The sequence below is a fragment of the Heterocephalus glaber genome, unplaced genomic scaffold (genome assembly GCF_053883595.1).
Source record: "Heterocephalus glaber isolate CG9 unplaced genomic scaffold, H.glaber_assembly_v1.0 deba00001442, whole genome shotgun sequence".
Taxonomy (NCBI): Eukaryota; Metazoa; Chordata; class Mammalia; order Rodentia; family Bathyergidae; genus Heterocephalus; species Heterocephalus glaber.
Genome location: NW_028258296.1, coordinates 48,052,773 through 48,075,409, shown reverse-complemented (window position 1 = coordinate 48,075,409; position 22,637 = coordinate 48,052,773). Strand labels below are relative to the sequence as shown.

The window sequence follows — 22,637 nt, the reverse complement described above, 5'->3', positions numbered from 1 at the left end:
ATATACTTTCTTTAATAGGTGCTATTCAAATTTTATATTTCCTCCAGAGTTAGTTTCATTAATTTGTCTTCCAAGGTACTTCTTAGAAGTTGTCAAATTTATTTCAAAACAGATTTTTGTAATATGCTTTCTATATCCTTTTAAATTCTGTAAAATCTGTGTTAATGTCTCCTAGATCTTGATATTGTAATTTTAAAAATGTATAATTGATACTGTGTAATAGGAAGTAAAGGTCTAAAGGAGGAGGGGAAGTGGGAGTGTTAGGGGAAAGGAAAGAAAGGAAAAGAAAAAATATGAGAAAACGAAAAAAATGGAAACAAAGTCTTTGCAAATAGGGAAGGGTGGAGGGGGTGAAGGGAGGGCAAGGGAAGGGGAAAAAAATAAGAACCAAGATACATCATGTAACAGTACAAAATCCCAATGATGAATGTAACTGTATTTGACACCTAAAATGTACCAATAAACTTAATGGAAAAAAAATTTTTCTAAAAAAAAGCCACACATGGGAGCCATCATGGACTTCCTTGTCTCAAAAATCCAAAAGAACCTTCCTAAGGGGACAGAATATTTTGGTTCCCTCTGCTGTTGTTTTCTCGTACTGGAGATTGAACCCAAAGCCTTTGCACTGAACTACATCAATAGCCTTTTTTAAAAAAAATTTTTGGGCCAGGGATTTAGCTCAGTGGTTCCACCACCTGCCTCACAAGCGCAAGGACCTGAGTTCGATCTCCAGTATCAAAAACAAATTTTTTAAAATTCTGAGACAGGATCTAACTAAATTGTCCAGGCTGGGCTCAAACTTGCAATCCTCCTACTCAAGCCTGATATTACAGGCATGTTATCACCATGCCGGGCTTGTAGTTCTTTTTAAAAAAGTATAAATATCCTGAATAAGCAGCTAACTGTGGTATTACTGAAGGCCAGCAGAAACACTAATTAAAAAAGATCCTACTGAGAACATCTATGTACTGAACTTGTGCCTTTTATGTTAGTTTACAGAAATTTGCCATCTCAAGAGTATGAAAAACATCCACTTGAGGTCAATGTAGTTGCTAGTAACAAATACACAGCTTGACTAGAAATGTCTATAACATATAAATATATCAGGTACAAGTTTCAATATATAAATCCTTAGTCAAAAGAACTCAGAACTACAAATCTCTACTTTCTGAACATATGCAAATTAATATTTACCACCAATTCTCTTTGACGAATCAGTGTAACAACTAGCTATTATTTGGATAAACCCTATGGCACGCTGGCATGGGTGTGGCCAAGTGAACACCTGTAAATTGTCTAATTACCCACATTTCATCATTTATTTTTTTCATCATTTATTTTATAAGGAGACTTTGTCAACTACTTGCTAAAGTCAAGATACAACATGTCTTTACTATTCTCTAATCCAGTAATTACAAAACTGGAAAGAAAAAAAATAGAGCACAGTTTGGTATGTCTTGTTCTTATGAATTCACAATGAATCATGGTGACTGTTACAGTTATTATTTAAAATGTCCCCCAGAAGGCTCATTGTGTTGACAGCTTGGTTGCCAGCTGATGAGCCCTCAAGAAATGATTGGGTCACAAGGGCTCTAACGTCAGTCGTGGATTCATCCAGTGGTGAGATTTTAATTTGATGGCCTTATTGAACAGTGATGGAAACTGGAGGTAGAGCCTAGCTGAAAGGAGCAGGTGATGGGGCATGATCCAAGGACTGTATCTGTCCCAAGTCCTTTCCTCTCTGGCTCTTCCCTTTTACCTCTACTTCCCCCGTCATGAGGTAAACAGCTTTGCTCACTATGGTCTTCTGCCACGATGTCCTCACCTCAGTCCCACAGTAACAAAGCAGTTGACCACATGGCCTGAAATCTCTGAAACTGGGGGTTACAATAAACGTTTCCTCCTTAAACTGACTCTCCCAGGTACTTTGTCACAATGTTAGAAAACACAGTGATCATTCTTTCCTCTCTAAATATTTACTTTTAAAAAAATAATCTCTTCAAAGTAGAAATGGCAAATAAACATGAAAAAATGTTCAACATCATTGGTCATTCAAGAGATGCAATGAAAACAATGCTGAGACTCCACCTCACTCCAGAAAGAATGGCTGCTACCATGAAATCAACCAATAACAAATGCTGGCGGGGCTGTGGGGAAAGAGGAACCCTGCTCCACTGCTGCTGGGAGTGCAGACTGGTGCAACCACTGTGGAAATCAGTATGGAGATACCTCAAAGAACTAGGACTGGAAGTCCCATTTGACCCAGCTATTATTCCCTCTGCTGGGTACCTTCCCAAAGAATTAAAAGAATCATACCACAGTGATATATGAGCACTGATGTTCATAGCAGCATAGTTTGTAATAGCTAAAACTTGGAAACAGCCCAATTGGCCATCAAGTGGAGTGTGGATAAAGAAAATGTTTTTTTAAAAAAATAATAAAATGGAGTACTACTCAGCCATAAAAAATGAGAAATTAAGAGATATTTATAGCTAAATGGATGCATATTGAGGCGATACTCTTAAGGACACACATGTGTAAATACTGAATAGTTTCTCTAGTGTGAGAAACTGAAAGTGTAAATGAGTACTAAAAGGTATAATAGATAGTGTGAAATAGGAAGAAATGGGGCAAAGGGGAAGGGGAAGTGGGAGGGGTAGGGGAAAGGAAAGAAGGGAATGGAATTAATGTGAGAAAATGAAAAAATGGAAACAAAGTCTCTGTAAATAGGGAGGGATGGAGGGGTTGAAGGGAGGGCAGGGGAATGGGGTAAAAATAAGAACCAAGAGAGATGATGTAAAGGTGCAAATTTCCAATGATGAATATCATTATATTGTATACCTAAAATGTACCAATAAAATAAAAAAAAGAAGTCTTTGATGGCAACAATAAAGACAAACTAGCATTGCCTTTCCTTTCTTAAGCTGCATTTCTCTCCAAGATTTTGTTTCAATCAATATCACTACTGCTATTCATGCAATAGTGCTACTATTGCTACTCATTCTTTTTTTTTTTTCAAGGGGTTTTCATTGTTTTTTGATTTCCTCTTTTTCTAATCATTAATGAAGTTTATTGGTACAGTTTAGATAAATATGATAAAAAATAATCTCTTCAAATTCTGCTCCAGATTAGTTTATGTTAGGAAATAGGGCTTGAGCTTCATAATCTACTTTATTCCTTTCTAGAAACTGGGGGATTTGTTTCTCTCCAACCTTCTGGCACTTCCTGTATGCTCCATGATTTTGCAAAAAGTGCTGATGGTAATCCTGAAACCTGTATGAGTCTCTTCAGCTCCTGGTGGGCAATTCATTTGAGTCTTGAAAATTTTAATTCATTTAAACTGATACTCTTGCTACCTTATCTTGTTTTGGTTTAATTTCTCCTGATTCAGGTTGCTTATCTTACTTTTTACTGTTGGTAAAGTAATTGTGGTATTTCAAAATTATACTGGAAGCAATATAGGAATGGTATAGATCTGATTTCTGTCTATAAACAGCAACTGATAAGATTATCTTCAGACAGTGAACCACTTCCTTCTTGTTGCTCTTGGTCCAAACACAAATTTAAATGCTCTTTGTGCTTTCAGAAGCATCTTAGCTCCTTTTGAGCTTTGGCCTTTAAAAATAACATTCTTAGGTGTTTATTTCTTCAAGTTTAGGCCATCCGTCCTGCCGCTCCCGACCCAGAGGTAGGGGCTTCTGAGCCGCCATCCCACTGTTCCTGGTCCAGAGGAAGGGGTTTCCCGGCCACCATCCCTACCGCCACTCCCGGCCCCTTTCCCACCTCTCCCAGCTCAGAGGAGGTGAGCCGGGTGGGCACCAACAGCACTCCCCCTCCCCCCCCAGTCAAAATGAGAAAACACATGAATAAGTCTCAAAACCAGACTTCCAGATCACCTACAGCAACCCCAAAGGGAAATGAGATGGAACACTCTGATACTCAACCACCTGGACCCACTGAACTGGCAACAAAAGGGGATCTGGAAAAAATGAAATCAGAAATAATTTCTCAGATAACAGGAGAAATTGTGCCCCTAGTGCAAGACATGATTAATAAATCTAGAGAGGAGCTGAGGAACATGATGGAATCCCAACATAGGAAACAAATGGAATCCATAAAACAGATGCAAATAGATTTCCAGGACATGAAAAACTCTATTGAAAGTCTACACAGCAGAATGAGCCAATGTGAGGACAGAATTTCAGATATAGAAGATTGCAATTAATGACCAGGAAAAGAAAAATTGCTTCAAAATTATAAGGGAACATGAGAAATCAATCCAGCAGCTGCTAGACGATGCAAAGAAGAATAACATAAGACTGACTGGAGTCAATGAAGAAACAGGAGAGAATGCAGATGACATAAAAAAAACTCTTCACAGAAGTAATAGCAGAAAACTTCCCAAGCAGGGGAAAAGAACTTGACATACAGATACATGAAACATATAGGACTACAAATAGCCTTGATCAAAAAAAATCTACACATAGGCATATAATTGTTAGGATTCCAGAAATCCAACAGAAGAATAAAATTCTACAAGCAGTGAGAGAAAAGAAACAAATCACATACAAAGGAAAACCCATCAGAATCACAGCAGACTTCTCAACACAAACCATCAAGGCAAGAAGAGCTTGGAGTGACATATTCCAAGCCCTAAAAGAAAACAGCCTCCAACCCAGATTGATGTACCCTGCAAAACTATCTTTCAAAATGGATGGAGAAATAAGATACTTTCATGACAAAGAGAACCTCAGGAACTTCGTGAATACCAAACCAGCACTCCAAAGAATTTTACACAATGTCCTAGGAACAGACATTGAGGAACAGACAACCCTAGGAAGCAAAGCAGAATGAACCCACCTGGCATGACAAGAAATTAAATGTAAAGGGGGAGAACCCAACAAAAAGAAAAAGTCATGGCAATGACAAGTCAATACGTTTCAGTTATAACCATCAACGTTAATGGTCTCACTTCACCAATCAAAAGAAACAGACTGGCAGAATGGGTCAAGAAGCAAAATCCAAAAATATGCTGCATACAAGAAACATACTTAATTCAAAAGGAAACTCATAGACTGAAAGTTAAAGGGTGGAAAACAATATTCCATGTGGTGGGAACCCCCCAAAAAAGCAGGAGTAGCTATCCTCTTTGCAGATCAAGCAGATTTCAAACCAACACTGATTAAGAGAGACAAAGAAGAAAAAAAAAATAAACAAACAAAAAATAAAAAAATAATTAAAAAAGAGAGACAAAGAAGGACACTACATCCTTGTAAAGGGAACAATCCAAGAGGAAGAGATGACAATCATAAATATCTATGCACCAAACACTACTGTGCCCAACTATATAAAACAAATACTAACGGACATGAAAAGTCATATATGCACTAATACAATTGTAGTGGGGGACCTCAATACCCCACTGTAACAGATAGATCAACTAGACAAAAAATAAGTAATGAAATAGAACTCAATCATACTCTTGAACAAATGAACTTAACAGATGTTTACAGAGTCTTCCACCCCACAATATCAGAATACACATTCTTCTCAGGTGCACATGGGTCATTCTCCAAAATAGACCACATACTCACACATAGAACATGTTTAAGTAAGTGCAAAGGAATTGAAGTTATCCCCTGTATATTATCAGACCATAGTGCAATGAAATTGGAGATCCATAGCAAAAGAAACAAAAAATTTCATAAACACGTGGAAACTGAACAACACACTTCTGAATAACCAATGGGTCACAGAGGAAATTAAAGAAGAAATCAGACAGTTCCTTCAATTAAATGACAATGACAATACAACATATCAGAATCTATGGGACACAATGAAAGCAGTCTTACAAGGGAAATTCATAGCAGTGAATATGCATATTAGGAAAACAGAACAAGCCCAATTAAACAACCTGATGCTGAACCTCAAGCTTCTAGGAAAAGAAGAGCAGGACAACCCCAAAGCTCATACTAGGGAGGAAATTATAAAGATCAGAGGAGAAATCAATGCAATGGAGACTAAGAGAACAATACAAAAAGAAATCAATGAAGCCAAGAGTTGGTTCTTTGAAAGAATCAACAAAATTGACAAACCTTTAGCCAACCTTGTCAGAAAAAGGAAAAAAAAGGCCCAAATCCATGCAATTAGGAATGAAAAGGGTGAAATTACAACAGACCCAGAAGAAATCCAGGGGATTATCAATACCTACTTCTAGAACCTATATGCCAATAAGATGGAAAATGCAGAAGAAATGGACAGATTCCTAGATACATATGAATTACCAAAGTTGAACGAAGAAGACCTAAAAATTCTAAACAACCCAGTATCAATCAATGAAATTGAAAATATAATTAAAAATTTACCAACTAAGAAAAGCCCGGGCCCTGATGGCTTCACTGCTGAATTCTACAAGACATTTAGAGAGGAACTGCTGCCACTACTGTTTAAACTCTTCAATGAAATTGAAAGGGAAGCAATACTCCCAAATTCATTCCTGGAAGCAAGCATCACCTTGATCCCCAAAGCAGAGAAGGACCCAACTGAAAAAAAGAACTATAGGCCAATCTCACTAATGAGCATAGATGCAAAAATCCTTAATAAGATACTGGCAAATAGAATGCAGAAGATCGTCAAGAAGATCATACACCCCGACCAAGTGGGATTCATCCCAGGGATGCAGGGATGGTTCAACATATGCACATCAATCAATGTAATACACTATATCAATAGAGCCAAGAACAAAAACCATATGATTATCTCCATAGATGCAGAAAAAGCATTTGACAAAATCCAACATGCATTTATGATAAAAAGCCTACAAAAATTGGAATAGATGGTCTCTACCTCAAACTGATAGAAGCCATCTATGAAAAACCAACAACCAATATCATGCTAAATGGCCAAAACCTGAAATCCTTCACACTAAAATCAGGACAAGACAAGGATGTCCACTATCACCACTCTTGTTCAATATACTTCTGGAAACATTAGCCATGGCAATTAGACAAGAGAAAGAAATAAAAGGAATAAAGATAGGAAAGGAAGAAGTCAAATTGTCATTATTTGCAGATGACATGATACTCTATATAGAAGACCCCAAGAACTCCACCAAAAGTCTTCTAGACTTAATAACCAAATTCAGTCAAGTAGCTGGTTACAAGGTCAACACACAAAAATGAATAGCTTTCCTCTACACCAATGACAGACTCACTGAGAAATAGGGCAAATAATTCTTTTCACAATAGCATCCAAAAAATTGAAAAACCTAGGAATCAACCTAACAAAAGAAATCAACGACCTCTTCTCTGAAAACTATGGCACTCTGAAAAGAGAGATTGAAGATGATATCAGAAAATGGACAGACATTCCCTGCTTCTGGGTAGGAAGGATTAATATAGTGAAAATGGCCATACTTCCAAAACTGATATATAGATTTAATGCAATTCCAATTCAGATCCCAGCAGCAAACCTCATGGACCTTGAGAAAACAATCCAAAAATTCATTTAGAACAACAAGAGACCTAGAATAGCAAAAGCAATTCTAGGTAACAGAGACATGACAGGTGGTATCACAACTCCTAACTTGAAACTATACCACAAAGGTACTGTGATAAAAACAGCATGGTACTGGCAAAGAAACAGACCTGAGGACCAGTGGAACAGATTAGAAGATGCAGAAACAACACCAGACACACTCAGCCATCTCATCTTCGATAAAGGAGCCAAACACCCTCACTGGAGGAAAGATAGCCTCTTTAATAAATGGTGCTGGAAAAATTGGGTTTCAACTTGCTAAAGATTAAAACTAGACCTAAATCTCTCACCATGCACTAAACTAAAATAAAAATGGATTAAAGATCTAAATATTAAAATAGAAATGCTGAACCAGTTGGAACAGAGGTTAGGTAGAACCCTTGAAGACATCAGTATAGGAAAAGATTTTATGAACAAAACCTCAGTTGCCCGTGAACTAGCACAAACAATCAACAAGTGGGATCTCTTCTTATTAAAAAGCTTCTGCACAGCAAGAGAAACCACCAGCAGTGTGAAGAGACAACCCACAATGTGGGAAAAAATCTTCACCTGCTCTTCCTCAGACAAAGGTCTACTATCTAAAATCTACAAAGAACTTAAAAAGAGCAGACCTCCCAAATTTAAAGACACAATCCAAAAATGGGCATTGGAAATGAACATATATTTCTCAGACAAAGAAATAGAAATAGCAAATAAATACATGAAAAAATGTTCAACATCACTGGTCATTCGAGAGATGCAAATGAAAACAACTCTGAGATTCCACCTCACTCCAGAAAGAATGGCTGCTATCATGAAATCAACCAATAACAAATGCTGGCGGGGCTGTGGGGAAAGAGGAACACTGCTCCACTGCTGGTGGGAGTGTAGACTGGTGCAACCACTGTGGAAATCAGTATGGAGATACCTCAAAGAACTAGGACTGGAAGTCCCATTTGACCCTGCTATTCCACTGCTGGGGATCTTCCCCAAAGAATTAAAAGAATCATACCACAGTGATATATGTGCACCCATGTTCACAGCAGCAGTTTGTGATAGCTAAAACTTGGAAACAGCCCAAATGCCCATTAACTGGAGACTGGATAAAGAAAATGTAGTTTAATAAAATGGAGTACTACTCAGCCATAAAAAATGAGAAATTAGAGACATTTATAGCTAAGTGGATGCACATTGAGGTAATACTCTTAAGTGAAATAAATAGGACACACAAGTATAAATACCAAACAGTTTCTCTGGTGTAAGAAACTGAAAGTGTAAATAAGGACTAAATGTATAATAGATAATGTGAAATAGGAAGAAAAGGGGCAAAGGGGAAGGAAGTGGGAGGGCTAGGGGAAAGGATAGAAGGGAATGGGATTAATATGAGAAAATGGAAAAATAGGAACAAAATCTTTGTAAAAAGGGAGGACTGGAGGGGTTGAAGGGAGGGCTGGGCAAGGGTGAAAAATAAGAACCAAGAGAGACTATGTAAAGGTGCAAATTTCCAATGATGAATGTCATTATATTGTATACCTAAAATGTACCAATTATTAGAATGAATAATCAATAATGTAAAATAGGAAGAAAAGGTCCAAAGGGGTAGGGGTAGTGGGAGGGGCAGGGGAAAGGAAAGAAGGGAAAGGAAAAATGATGAGAAATGGAAAAAATGGAAATAAAGTCTTTGTAAATAGGGAAGGGTGGAGGGGGTGAAGGGAGGGCTAGGAATGGGGAAAAAATAAGAACCAAGATGCATCATGTAAAGGTACAAGTTCCCAATGAGAAATGTAATTGTGTTGTATACCTACAATGTATCAATAAAAGAATTTAACAACAACAAAAAAAGTCTACTTAGCACTATGTAAACTATGATGCTTATGTGGTCCTTTCATCTATCATTCACATAGATCCTTTAAGAAACCTGGGCTCTTCATAGCATTCTGTACCTACACAAGAATTTCTACGCATAGTTTTTCTTTTAGAACTCTCTAGTCTTGGAAGCATACCTACTTATGCAATAAACTTTTTTTTGGTGATCAGGCTGGCCCTAAACTTGCAAGTTAGCCCCGGCTGGCCTAGAATTCCTGATCCTTCATCCTCAGCCTCCCAAGTGCTGGAACTATGCCCAACATATGATATAAACTTTTAAATTCCATAAACTTTTAAAACTGTTTTCCAAAAGACAAAGGATGTACACAGTCATGTCCCAGTTCTCCTTACTGTGATATCCAAAAGACAACCTGGTGACCTCCTCTAAAGCACTGCTCAACAAAGCTAACTCAACACAATTTATATTACTAAATATAGTAGTTGTTTCCCATTAGACCTAGACTCACAAGAGCAATGTATCTTATTGCTTCCTCTACCTTCTGAACTCTACAGCAGTACGGGAAGGTTCGTGAAAGTGGTGAGAAAGACATACAGAAGCTGAATGCCTGATTGACTCCTTGGCTCAGGGTGGAGGGTTCCTAAAAGAAAGAAAGCAAACTGTATTCTATTTGTTTGTGTATATTAGTCACCTTTCCATTACCAGGACAAAATACCTGACATATATAATTTAAAGGAAGAAAGGTTTGTTTTGGCGCATAGTTTCAGAGGTTTCAATCCATGCTGGCTCTACAGCAGAAATACCATGGCAGAAGAGTATAATAGAGGAAAGGCGCTCACCTCATACAGCCAGGAAGCAGAGAGCAAAAGCTGAGAAGGTGAGAGGACAGGATACATCCTTCAAAGGCACGTCCTACTGACCCACTTCCTCCAACTAGGCCCGTCTGCTAATAAACCATTCACCTAGGAACTCACCAATGGCTTAGCACCCTCACCAGCCAACCACCTTTCTAAGCATCTCTTACTCCAATCAAGTTGCCAATCAAGATTAACCATTACATTTGAAACCCAAGTCACGCTTACAAAGCTGTTCTAGATATGCAATATCTAGGCATTTCATAGTAAAATCTACAGCATAGAAGTTATTAAAAATACCTCATGGTTCTATCCCCGGTACCAAAAAAAAAAACAAAAACCAAAAATACCTCATGCGTCACTATACCTAAATGTCTGTCAGCTACCTGAAGGCCAAAGCCCAGTTTGTTTTTACTGATTTAGTCCTAGTATCTAGCACAAAGAATGAGTGAATCAGCTTAATTTTGTATCTCCAACTGTTCATTTGAGCCTTTCTATCCTTGAATACATAAAATTTAAGAAGTCAGTAAGTATTTAGCTATATCTAATAAAGCAGATATAGCTTCAATAGTTTATATACAACTATGTCTTAAACAATGAAACTAAGGGACCAGGGATTTAACTCAATGGCACCACACCTGCCTGGCAAACACAAGGTCCCAAGTTTGATCCCTAGTACGGGGAGTGGGCGTGGCAACAATGAAACTGATTTTGATTGTCAAGGTGTTACAATCAATTCTTCATTAAAGTAGCAAGCTCTTACACGTCTTAAAAGTACTTTTTTTGGTTTCTTTTTTTGGGGGGGTGGGTACCGGGGATCGAACACAGGACCTTGCACTTCTGAGGCAGGCACTGGAACCACTGAGCTAAAACCCTGGCCCCTCATCTTAAAAGTACTTTTAAGGGCCGGGGATTTAGCTCGGTGGTTTCGCCGCCTGCTGTGCAAGTGCAGGGACCCGAGTTCGATCCCCAGTACCGCCCCCCCCCCAAAAAAATTAAAAGTACTTTTAAATTATAGTTTATTAACATTCTAAAATGTATTCAACAAAATTTCTGGCCTGAAATATAAAATAAGGCTAAGCTAACCATTCAAAACTATTGTCTTCTGGCTCCACTCGGGATAGATAACAAGTCTACAGCCGGAGAAAAAGCCAACATGAGAAAGAACAGGAAAGAGAACACTGATACAAAGAGCATTATTTTAGAATTATTATTATTGTATACTCATAATATGCTGTATGTTTTAAGTCACTACTAATGACAAGCTTTGAGGCAGGTGTTATTATTATCCTCATTTCATAGATAAGCTTAAGAATAGTGAGGTTTACATCTTGGCCAAGGTTACACTGCTAGTAAGTGGCAGATCTGGCATGTGAACCCATCAATCTGACTTCAGAATCAGCACTGTAAACACTAAGCTCTGTGACTGAATGTCTTTCTCTGGATATAGGTATATGTGTGTGTCTTTTGATGAATTTCTCCTTGTGCATAAGGTTTTCAAGTAGAGCCTGCTCTTTTATAAGAGCCTGCTTTTCAGTGAAACAGTTATATCTACTCCTGAGTAGCAGGCATTTGAGAGTAAAACAGTGAGAATAAACCTAAACAGAACTTAAACACTCAGAAGGCCTGACATGGTGGGGCACATCTGTAACCCTATTTGGGAGGCTGAGTCAGAGGGATCACAAGTTCAAGGCCAGCCTGGTAACCCTATTTGGGAGGCTGAGGCAGAGGGATCACAAGTTCAAGGCCAGCCTGGGCAACTTAGCAAAATCCTGATTCAAAATAAAAAATGAAAAGGCTGGGGATGTAGCTCAGTGGTAGAGTACTCCTGGGTTTAATCCCCAACAACCCTCCCTCCCACATTCTCAAAGGGAAGATGAATATTGATGAAGACATTTCAAACATAGGGATGTTATAAAAAAAAAAAGTAGAAAGCACTGTGGAAATCTATAACCTTGATCCTAAGTTTGAAGCTGAAACCTGAAAGAGAAATAGGCACTAGATAGATATAAAGGGGGTAAGAAAACTGTGGTAGAGGGGACAAGAAATGCCCAGGTACTTATTTGAGGTGAGAAAGAAGAGTGGAGCAAGGAAGTGAAAAATATCTAGTATAGCTGGCTCTTACAAAGTGGGAAGAGTTCATACAGGCTGAAACAAAGGGTTCCAGGGACTAGCATTGAGCAGAACCTTGTAACAATACCGTAATTCAAAAAGAACATCAAGGACCTCCGGTCTGATAGCAAAGCCCTTCATAATTGCTCTAAGCTAACAACTATGGAGCTTTCTAGCTACCTCTCTACATTTATGTTCAAATGCCATTTATGATTTCTATTCTATATTCTATCTATAAGAGTATGTCTAAGCTTATATCTTTAGAAGATCTATATACAATCTAAGTATGTCACTCTCATTACAGGCAAGCAAGAACTTAATGAATTTTAAAATAATATATATATTTAATATAATATATATTTCATATAATTAAATTCTTGTCCAGCCCCAAATGTGAAAAGCATTAAATACTCTGGAATCTCTTGAGCCATTTCAATTTTAAAACCAGTCAGTTTTCATTACTCTCCAGACTTAAGTTTGAAGAAACATATGAAGCAACCAGACAACACTGCCATCTTCTGCATCATACTGCAGCCACTGCTCACCAGCCAGAAGTCCCCTGTGGACAGGAGCCACATTCTCTGTCTATATCACTGACTACGGCAACAGTGCATGGAAGTGGGAGCGTCTGCTCTCTGCAGGCTCCTGGAAGCAGCCACCAGAAAGGCACTGGTTAGATTTCATTCACTGCCCTTGCTCCCACATTGCTCAATTTTAAGATGAAGTCTACTTCTGCACACATTATATATCCTCCAAAAAGTTTTTTCCCCTTTCCTGCCTTTCCTTCATCTTCTCCCTGTCCCCCTATCTACTTTGCTTATAATTCTTTAATGTACTTACAATCAGAAGAACTGGGAGCATTGCTAGAGAAAGAACTTTTCAGTTTAGTCTACATGAAAATAACCATTCTTAAAACCCCATTACTGTGTATAATTCCATATTAACGCAACACTGAAATTTCTTAATTTTCTGAAATTAGGTGACCCCGGGTCCCCGGCTCCATGTTGGGACGCCACCTGTAGCCAGCTCACCTGGTTCACCTTGCTCCGGGATCCGGGGCAAATGAGGAGGAATAACAAAGAGACAGAGTCAGCTCAAGGTGCGAGTGGCCAGGGGGCTCCTACCCCTAGGAGACAGAGGAGGCTGGAGCCGCCAAATGCTCACTTCGCTTTTATTCACCCAAACATGGGCACAAGCAATCAAGGTAACACAGGATTCATCTCGTTTACAATGTCCATTAGCACATTCTCTGGTAAACAGCTTAACCTCAGCTGTCTTACTTTTCCCTAATGTGCAGTCACCCTTGAGCTCAGCCTTTCTCCTTTGTGCTCACAGAGGAGGCCAATTAGGCCTTAATTCTCCTGGGGTCCTCAACAATTATGTATAAACAAATCCCATCATTATGCTGCATTTCTGTGGTCTTTATTTGCTTAAATAAAGCAAGTATTTCTGTACATGACACACTTACAAATAATAATTTCTCTGGAAAACTCTCAGACAAGCGGCCAGATGACAGGTAGAGAGACAGAGTTGGTGTCCCAGAGGAAAACACTGTTAAACTTATGCACATGTATTCTCATTCTGGAGGCGATTACACCAGGCCTGTAACTCCCTGCCTTTGTGCCCTCCATGCCCAACTGCTTCCCACAGTGGTCTCAGTTCTGTCTACTCTTCTGGTGCCTCACAGTGCTGTGTACACATAAACACTATCAGACCGAGACCTGCACGCCAACCACTCACCCACCCAGGGTCTACATGAGGCCGGTCCCGTGCTCACTATTCCTCCATGCTGGTGCCAGCTGTGGACAGGGAGCTCCACATCTGCCTCTCTCACTGGACCCAGAGCGTGTGTGTGTGTGTGTGTGTGTGTGTGTGTGTGTGTGTGTGTGTGTGTGTGTGTGTGTGTGTGTGTGTGTGTGTGTGTGTGTGTGTGTGTGTGTGTGTGTGTGTGTGTGTGTAGCCAGGAGCCATGCTTTCTTCATCTCGGAACCCTCCAAAATATCTAGCATAGTGCTAAATACTCACTTGAAACACACAAAATGGTATCTTAAACAACGTGACTGCCACACTGACAAAGTTTTTAACTGAATTCATCTCGGATACTACTGTAATCTAAGACACAGAAACCTTCCATTAAGCAGCATAAAAAGCAACATCCTGATATGTATACATTGTGGTCAAATGTTCATGATATAAATGGAAAAAAGGTTATAAAACAGTGTAATCAGTGTGAATTCAAATTGAAGTACATTTGAGGATACACAAATTTTTAAAATGTAAGGGCATACATAAAACAAACTCATACTTTATTTTTGTTCTGATTTTCTTTGGGTGGGGGGTTGAGACAGGGTCTCACTATGTAGCCCAGGCTGGCCTCAACTCATGGCTATCCTCCTGCTTCAGTTTCCTGAGTGCTGGGATCACAGGCATGTGCCACCATTCCCAGCTCAAACTCATACTTAAATACAACAATGCTTATAGTATTACTCCAAGGTATAGTTGCTGGATTTTTAAAAACTTCCTTTAAAACCTTTCTTTCATAGTTTCCATAATTTCAAAAGTGAAAAACTGCAATTATTATGAGAAAAATTTTTTACAAATTAGAAATCATATTTTCAAAAACTGGCCTTCAAAGGTCATTAGAAGAAAAAAGGCCTAACCCAACAGAATATTATGACAAAAAACTTCCAAAAATTCTACATCAATCTGACACTATTAGTGTAAGTTTTCCTTCAGTAATTCATCTTCAAAACAAATATCATTTCAGTACCATACCTACATTAAAACAGCAGGTATTTTTTCTTGTAACTGAAGCTCTCAACTGATAAGCTATAGAACTAGAACCTACATTTTAAAATAAGATGAAAATCATTTTAGATAAGGCACAACAAAATAATACAAATTTTCTTTTAAAAGTCATATTTTAGGCAGATTAAAGTACAACGGAAACTTTCTAGCAGAACAGAGTGGAAACAAGGAGTAAATTATCAAAACTGGTTCCTTTTCTAAACTTTTTGATGGGAATATGTAGATTTAGTTTCTTTACAAAAAAACTATTATTTTAAAAGTGCCAGCCTGAGGCTATTTACAATTTTTTCTTTGTGACACCCACTTCAGAAATCATTAGCAAACCTGTTATAATGCCAGATAAGCAACGCCTGGTTGGCATACCAATAGCTGAATCATAGTAATAACACTTCATCCTTTTGATAGGAAGGTACAAAGCCATCTATTGTGCCCTGTCATTTTCCTTGAAAACAGAATAAATGGATTCAGTAGTCTCTGCAAATCAAAGTTACATGCTTCATGTCTAAGACTTAAGGAAGATCTCTTATCAATATTTCACTACAACAGCCAATATTTCACTACAAGAGCTGATAAAGAGACAGCTGAAAGGAAATATAGATATATTTGATTACCATGCTTACCCAGAAAAGATGACCATTAAGGAAATCATACTGTATTTTAAGAGGAACCATTATGTAAACAATATCAACCTGTGAGTTCAGATAGTAGGCTGAAAAAATTAGCCACTATTATAGGAATAATTTAATGGTCTCTTTACCTCGGGTAGTTTTTTTTTTTTTTTGGGTATCAGGGATCAAACTCAGGTACTTGTGCTTGTGCAGCAAGCGGCGAAACCACTGAGCTAAATCCCCGGCCCTCGGGTAGTTTTTTTAATATAGAAATTTATGCTAATCTTTAAAGAAATTTTCTAAAGTAGATAGTTAAGTGACCTAAAAATTATATTTTACATCAAAAGTAATTTGACTCTAGGGAGAATCAACACTTATTCAACAAACAAAATAATTTAAGTATTTCCATTTCTAATCTGTTTAATCAACACATTTAAAAGAAATTTTTGTATGCTTACAAAATATGGTTATGTAAATATCAGTTCAAGAACCAGAGGAGAGTCTTTTTTTTTTGGTACCAGGGACTGAACTCATGACCTGGCCCTTACAAGGCAGGCGTGGTGCCACTGAGCTAAATCCCTGGCCCTAGAGGAGAGTCTTTTAGGCAACACATACACATAAGTCACTTTTACAAAAAATTCTCTCTCCATCACAGAATAATATGAGGAGATACAACCAAAGAGAGAGAGAGGAGAGAGAGAGAGAGAGAGAGAGAGAGAGAAAGTTATCGTCTGCCAATACTCTGCCCAAGTATCAGCTCCAAAAAATACAGAACAGTTTGGTCCACACTGAGAGAATGCTAGAGATAACATGCAATTCTCTGGTCCATATGCCCAACACAATTTTCAGGCTCTGAGTGCAAAAAATTTTAGAAGGCCACACTGACACCCTCAACTTATTGTATGAGTTCTGAGAGGGCAGAGCAAAACTGAGGGAGGAATTCATTGAAGAATTTTCTTCTGTCCAAGGTTCTTAACTGGGAAGTATGAAGTTAGCAGGCAAACCTACTACAAAGCAGCAGATCAGAGTAACTGAGAGTAGAATGGCAAATGTTGATCTACAAATCAAAAGGTATATAACCTGCAACTGGGTGACCATTAATTGACCATCAGCTAACCCGAAAGCAAAGAGAAAACCAAATGAAACTACTACCTTCATTCCCCAAATTTCTTATATGCAGGAGCTGGAGACAGAAATATTCACAGGGAAAGAAAGCACCTTGTATGTAGCTACTCTTGCTTCTAGGTTCTTCCCTAGGTTCTACCTCCTCAGACATCTGAATAAACACAGGCTCTATGCAGTCCACAGCAAGCTGGAGGGCCCATGTGCTAATGGTAAGAGCCAAATGGAAGCATGATACACTGGGAAGGTAGTAAAGAAATAACATTGATAGGCTTTAAGCAAGTAAGAAGAATTACACTGGCATATTAAAATGTAACTCTACATGAGTTACACGAACAACAGACTCACTGAGAGAGAAATAGGGCAAACAATTCCTTTCACAATAACATCCAAAAAAATGAAATATCTAGGAATCAACCTAACAAAAGGAATCAAAGACCTCTTCTCTGAAAACTATAGCACTCTGAAAAGAGAGATTGAAGGTGATATCAGAAAATGGAAAGACATCCCTTGCTGCTGGGTAGGAAGAATCAACATAATGAAAATGGCCATACTTCCAAAACTGATATATAGATTCAAAGCAATTCCAAATGAAATTCCAGCAGCATACTTCTCCAGACCTTGAGAAAACAATCCAAAAATTCATTTGGAACCAAAAGAGACCTAGAATAGCAAAAGCAATTCTAGGCAACAGAGACATGACAGGTGGTATCACAACTCCCAACTTGAAACTATACCACAAAGCTACTGTGATAAAAAACAGCATGGTACTGGCAAAGAAACAGACCTGAGGACCAGTGGAACAGATTAGAAGATGCAGAAATAACTCCAGACACACTCAGCCACCTCATTTTCAATAAAGGGACCAAATACCCTCATTGGAGGGAAGATAGCCTCTTTAATAAAGGGTGCTGGAAAAACTGGGTTTCAACTTGCTAAAGATTAAAACTAGACCTATATCTCTCACCATGCACTAAACTAAAATCGAAATGGATTAAAGATCTATATATTAAAAAAGAAACACTAAACCAGCTGGAAGAGAGGTTAGGTAGAACTCTTGAAGACATTGGTGTAGGAACAGATTTTATGAAGAAAACCTCAGTTGCCCGTGAACTAGCAAGAACAATCAACAAGTGGGATCTCTTCTTATTAAAAAGCTTCTGCACAGCAAGAGAAACCACCAGCAGTGTGAAGAGACAACCCACAATGTGGGGAAAAATTTCCCCTGCTGTGCCTCTGACAAAGGTCTACTATCTAGAATCTATAAAGAACTTTAAAAAATCAGACCTTCCAAATTTAAAGACCCAATCCAAAAATGGGCATTTGAAATGAACAGACATTTCTCAGACAAAGAAGTAAAAATAACAAATATACATATAAAAAAATATTCAACATCAGTGGTAATTTGAGAGATGGAAATGAAAATAACACTGAGATTCCACCTCACCCCAGAAAGAATGGCTGCTATCTTGAAATCAACCAATAACAAATGCTGGCAGGGCTGTGGGGAAAGAGAAACACTGGTTCACTGCTGGTGGGAGTGTGGACTGGGGCAACCACTGTGGAAATCAGTATGGAGATACCTCAAAGAACTAGGACTGGAAGTCCCATTTGACCCAGGTATTCCCCTTCTGGGGATCTTCCCCAAAGAATTAAAAGAATCATACCACAGTGATATATGTGCACCCATGTTCATAGCAGCACAATTTGTAACAGTCAAAACTTGGAAGCAGCCCAATTGCCCATCAACTGGAGACTGGATAAAGAAAATGGGGGTTTTAAAAAATAAAATAGAGTACTACTCAGCCATAAAAAATGAGAAATTAGAGACATTTATAGCTAAATGGATGCACATTGAGGCAATATTCTTAAGGGAAATAGATAGGACACACGTGTAAACACGGAATAGTTTCTCTGGTGTGAGAAACTGAAAGTGTAAATAAGGACTAAAAAGTATAATAGACAATGTGAAATAGGAAGAAAAGGGGCAAAGGGGAAGGAAATGGGAGGGGTAGGGGAAAGGAAAGAAGGGAATGGAATTAATATAAAAAATGGAAACAAAGTTTTTGTAATTAGGGAGAGATGGAGGGGTTGGAGGGAGGGCAGGGGAATGGAGAAGAATAAGAACCAAGAGAGATTATGTAAAGGTGACTATTTCCAATGATGAATGTCATTATACTGTATACCTAGGGCCAGGGATTTAGCTCAGTGGTTTCGCTGCCTGCTGCACAAGCGCAAGGACCCGAGTTCGATCCCCGGTACAAAAAAACAAAACAAAACTATATTGTATACCTAAAATGTACCAATAAAATTAATTTTAAAAATACAGAAAAAGAAAAAAAAAGAAAGTTGGTACTTTTCCAGTATCACCTGTGCAACGAAGGCTACACTGCATGCTGAGAAAAAAATAGTAAATCATCAAAAAATGCATCTCTATGGAGAACACACAGAGGAGGGGGCCAAAGATATGTATGGGGCACACAGTCAAAACTGAGGGCCTTTGTCCAGATGACAGATGATTTAGGTTCACAATGGTAGTAGGGAGGGAAGACATGAGAGAATGAAATTTGACACCCAAAACTATCCTTAGAAGAGAAAGCCATGTTATATTTGAACCTTAGAAAATATCAAAGAATGATCTACAAATTATTTTATTTTGAAAAAGCACAAACTACTATGTAGAATAGACATGTTAGCCAATAATTGTTTCAAGAGGTAACGTGATGTGATACAACTGGTAAGAGAAGGAAAAAGCACGAAGGGGGGCCAGCAGTAGCAGCAAAGCAAGAAGATGTAGTAATTATCCCCTGTAGTATTACTTTCCCGTGGCCTGTCTTAGATATCACTGCCCAGCAATCTTTCAGTGATCTCTTAAAAAAGGTGATTCAGTAAGTGTTTAGGTTATAGGATCAGGAATACACACAGGAAGGCTGGGGTAAACAACTCTGCACTGGCTCAAATTCACATATTTCAAGTGAATTGGAAGGGAAGTGGAGGTGATCTGGAAAAGAATGTCATTCAAGTATTGACAAAACACCAAGGGAATAAATTAAAGAACTGAAACAAATTTCTTCATTAAACAGTGAGCAAAGCAATATTTCTGAATTATTTTAAGTATAAGTATAATCAAATTAGGAATCAGAAGTACAAATCTGACTATATCCTTTAAAGTTTAGATTCGTACTTTCTAACCTAGAAGACATTTTTCATTTTTCACATGTCTTTTAGAAATTGTGACACAGCTTAAGAACAGAAAAGATTTGAAGTTAGAATGGTGAACTGGGAGTCTTTACCTCACAGACAGTAACTGACAAAATCTATGTGGAGCAAAAAGTATTTTCATGCCCTGCTGACGGGGGTATAAGTTGGTGTAACTTTCTGACAGGCACTTTGACAATAACGACATCCGTAACATACATGCATGCCCTCTGAAAAAGAGTTCTGCACAGGCAATATTTACACAAATGTAAATACATATGTTGGATGTTTACCACAGCATTATTTATAAGGAAATTAAACATCCCAATATGGGTAATGATGACTAACGAGAAAAAATGAAATGCATCACATTTTTTATTATTGATACAGAATGGTATCTAAACACACTGTTAAGCAAAAACAAAAACAAAAAACTACTGAAGAACAGCATTAGTGCACAATGCCATTTATGAAACTGGTACAAGGTGTAGTGGAGACCTTATGGAGTAGCAGCCAGAACAGTAGAATAAGGATCCTTGAAAGTCCTCTTCTCCAAAAATCAACAAGCAACGTGGCAAAAAGTGTCAAAATCAATTTTTTAAGAACTCTGGAAATTAACCAAAGGCTTGTAACAATCCTGCAAATATGTATTTTTAAAAAAAGTTTAATCTTGATAACAGCAGCAAGATTTTTGGGATTTTTAACTTGCAATAGTCCCATACTTCTTTTCCAGTCCCATGATAGCCTAGAAAAACAGCAATCTGAATGAAAACTGGTATCTTAGCAGCTTGTGGAGGGGGCAGAACAGGGCTGGACTCCTCTCCAAAGCCCATCTCACAGAAATAAAGAACTCTGAAGACGGTGAAGTTTCCTACCCACATCTTCTACCTAGCAAAGTGGATCTCCATCAGGTCACCATAATTCCATACGATGAGTGGAAAAGGATTCAGGAAAGCCTGGATGGTCTGACAAGAGAAGCAGCAGTTCTTCGTGCAGAAAGAAATTCAAAATAAGAAATGCATCTCCGATCCCAAGAAGTGGTGAAACACTGGACTAATACATATGCGGGGATGAAAGAACAGAAACTTAAAGCCAAAAAAATGCACAATGAAGAAATTGAAGCCAAAAGACAAATCCTGGATCTGGAAGAGGAAATCCACAAACAAGGAGAAAGAAAAAAGGCCACTGAATATGCAAAGCACTATCAGTTTTACCAGACAGAAAGAGTGAAGAACTTTCAGGTACTATTTGAATTTTCTTCTCTTTTTATATATTCAATATGCATAATTAATTATAATCTCTATATAAGTAATGTTATTTTCTTAAATACTGGAATTTTTTTGCAGTCAGGACTTCTTCTCAGTAGAGTTATGAAAGAACATGATGCCCAGATTGTATTCTGTAAGAGTAAGGTAAAACCAGATACCAAATAGGAAGAACAACTGAAACTCAACACTGAAAAAGCTTTTAAAGAAGAGCAAGAAAAAGCAGAAAAACAACACAGAGAAAGAATGGCTCTTGCTGAGGAGCATCTAAAACAAATAAAGGAACATGAAGAGGAAAAAGAAAGGAAGAAAAAACATGAAGAAAAAGATGCTGAGGAGATAAAGCGACAAAATGTATTGTATGAAATAGAAATGAGAAAAAAACTAAAAAAGAAAAAAGAAGAGATAGATGAAAGCAGAAAGCTGTTTTTTGAACATATGTCTAATAAAAACATCATCAAAGCTGTCGAACTGCAGCAACAAGAGGAGGGAGATGAAAAGATTCGAACATTTATCAAAGCAAAAAAGCATCTGGTGCAAATGAGAGAAAAAGAAGCTGAAACACACAGGCTAATGGAAGAATGGAGAGAAAACAATAAATAATTTCCTGAGTGAACTAATAAAAGAGAAACTCGATAATGAAGATTTGATTAATGCTAAAGACATTGCAGAAGCTGAGGCTGAATGGGAGAAAAAAGAAAAAGAAAAGTGTGAAAAAAACAAACCAGATTTAAAAGCAATTGCAGAACATAGAGCCATTATGATGAAAAATAAAGAGGAAGAAGAAAGACAAAGGAAAATAAAATCTAAACAACAACTGCTGGCTGTCATGAAAGCAGATCAAATTTTCAGGGAGCAGGAAAAGGAGAAAAAACACAAAGTTGATATAGAACGCCAAGAAGTTCAAGATGCCCATATTCAACAAATGGCCAAAAATAAATTTAATGCACAACAAGCAAAAGAAACAGAATTAGAATATTGCAGACATACTGAAACTCTTGCAGCTGAAAAGGAGAAAGAATTTCAGGATTATGCCAGAGAAGTGACTGAACTTGAATCTGAATCAACAAGTAAATATATTTACCCTCTTGTAAAAGCTGTACAGGAAGGACCTGGAGGTGGCCGTGGACCAGCTTTTGTGGACAGAGATGGATTAAGACCCAGCTATCAAGCAAACAATTTTAGTGGAGTCCAGGTCCCTTTTTACTATTCTCAGGGATCAAAATATAATTCACAGACGTCTAAGGGAAGGCTAGGTTTTACATGGTAGAAAAATGTAAAGATTGAGAAGACTAGTAGCAAATATGAGCTACAAATGTAATATACTGTG

At 38.0% G+C, this 22,637-nt stretch overlaps 2 protein-coding genes across 5 annotated transcripts in view; one reads left to right on the top strand and one right to left on the bottom strand.

The window, feature by feature from the left end:
- The window catches only part of Magi3 (membrane associated guanylate kinase, WW and PDZ domain containing 3), a 259,223-nt gene that overhangs the window by 109,160 nt on the left and 127,426 nt on the right, over positions 1 to 22,637 (bottom strand). Inside the window, exon 1 of one of the 4 annotated variants that reach the window (XM_021265698.2) lies at positions 13,338 to 13,481. The exons of the other annotated variants lie outside the window; for them this stretch is intronic. The gene's annotated coding sequence lies outside the window, so the exon portion shown is untranslated. Of the gene's footprint in view, positions 1 to 13,337; positions 13,482 to 22,637 lie in introns of those variants that run through there. 4 annotated transcript variants of the gene reach the window in all.
- On the top strand, positions 1,776 to 22,629 carry LOC106010095 (cilia- and flagella- associated protein 210-like). Its single transcript, XM_087212771.1, is given in 7 exon segments — positions 1,776 to 1,780; positions 12,776 to 12,978; positions 13,286 to 13,510; positions 13,747 to 13,822; positions 20,830 to 21,283; positions 21,389 to 21,901; positions 21,903 to 22,629. Coding segments are annotated over 7 exon segments (2,151 nt in total). The 3' UTR covers positions 22,578 to 22,629.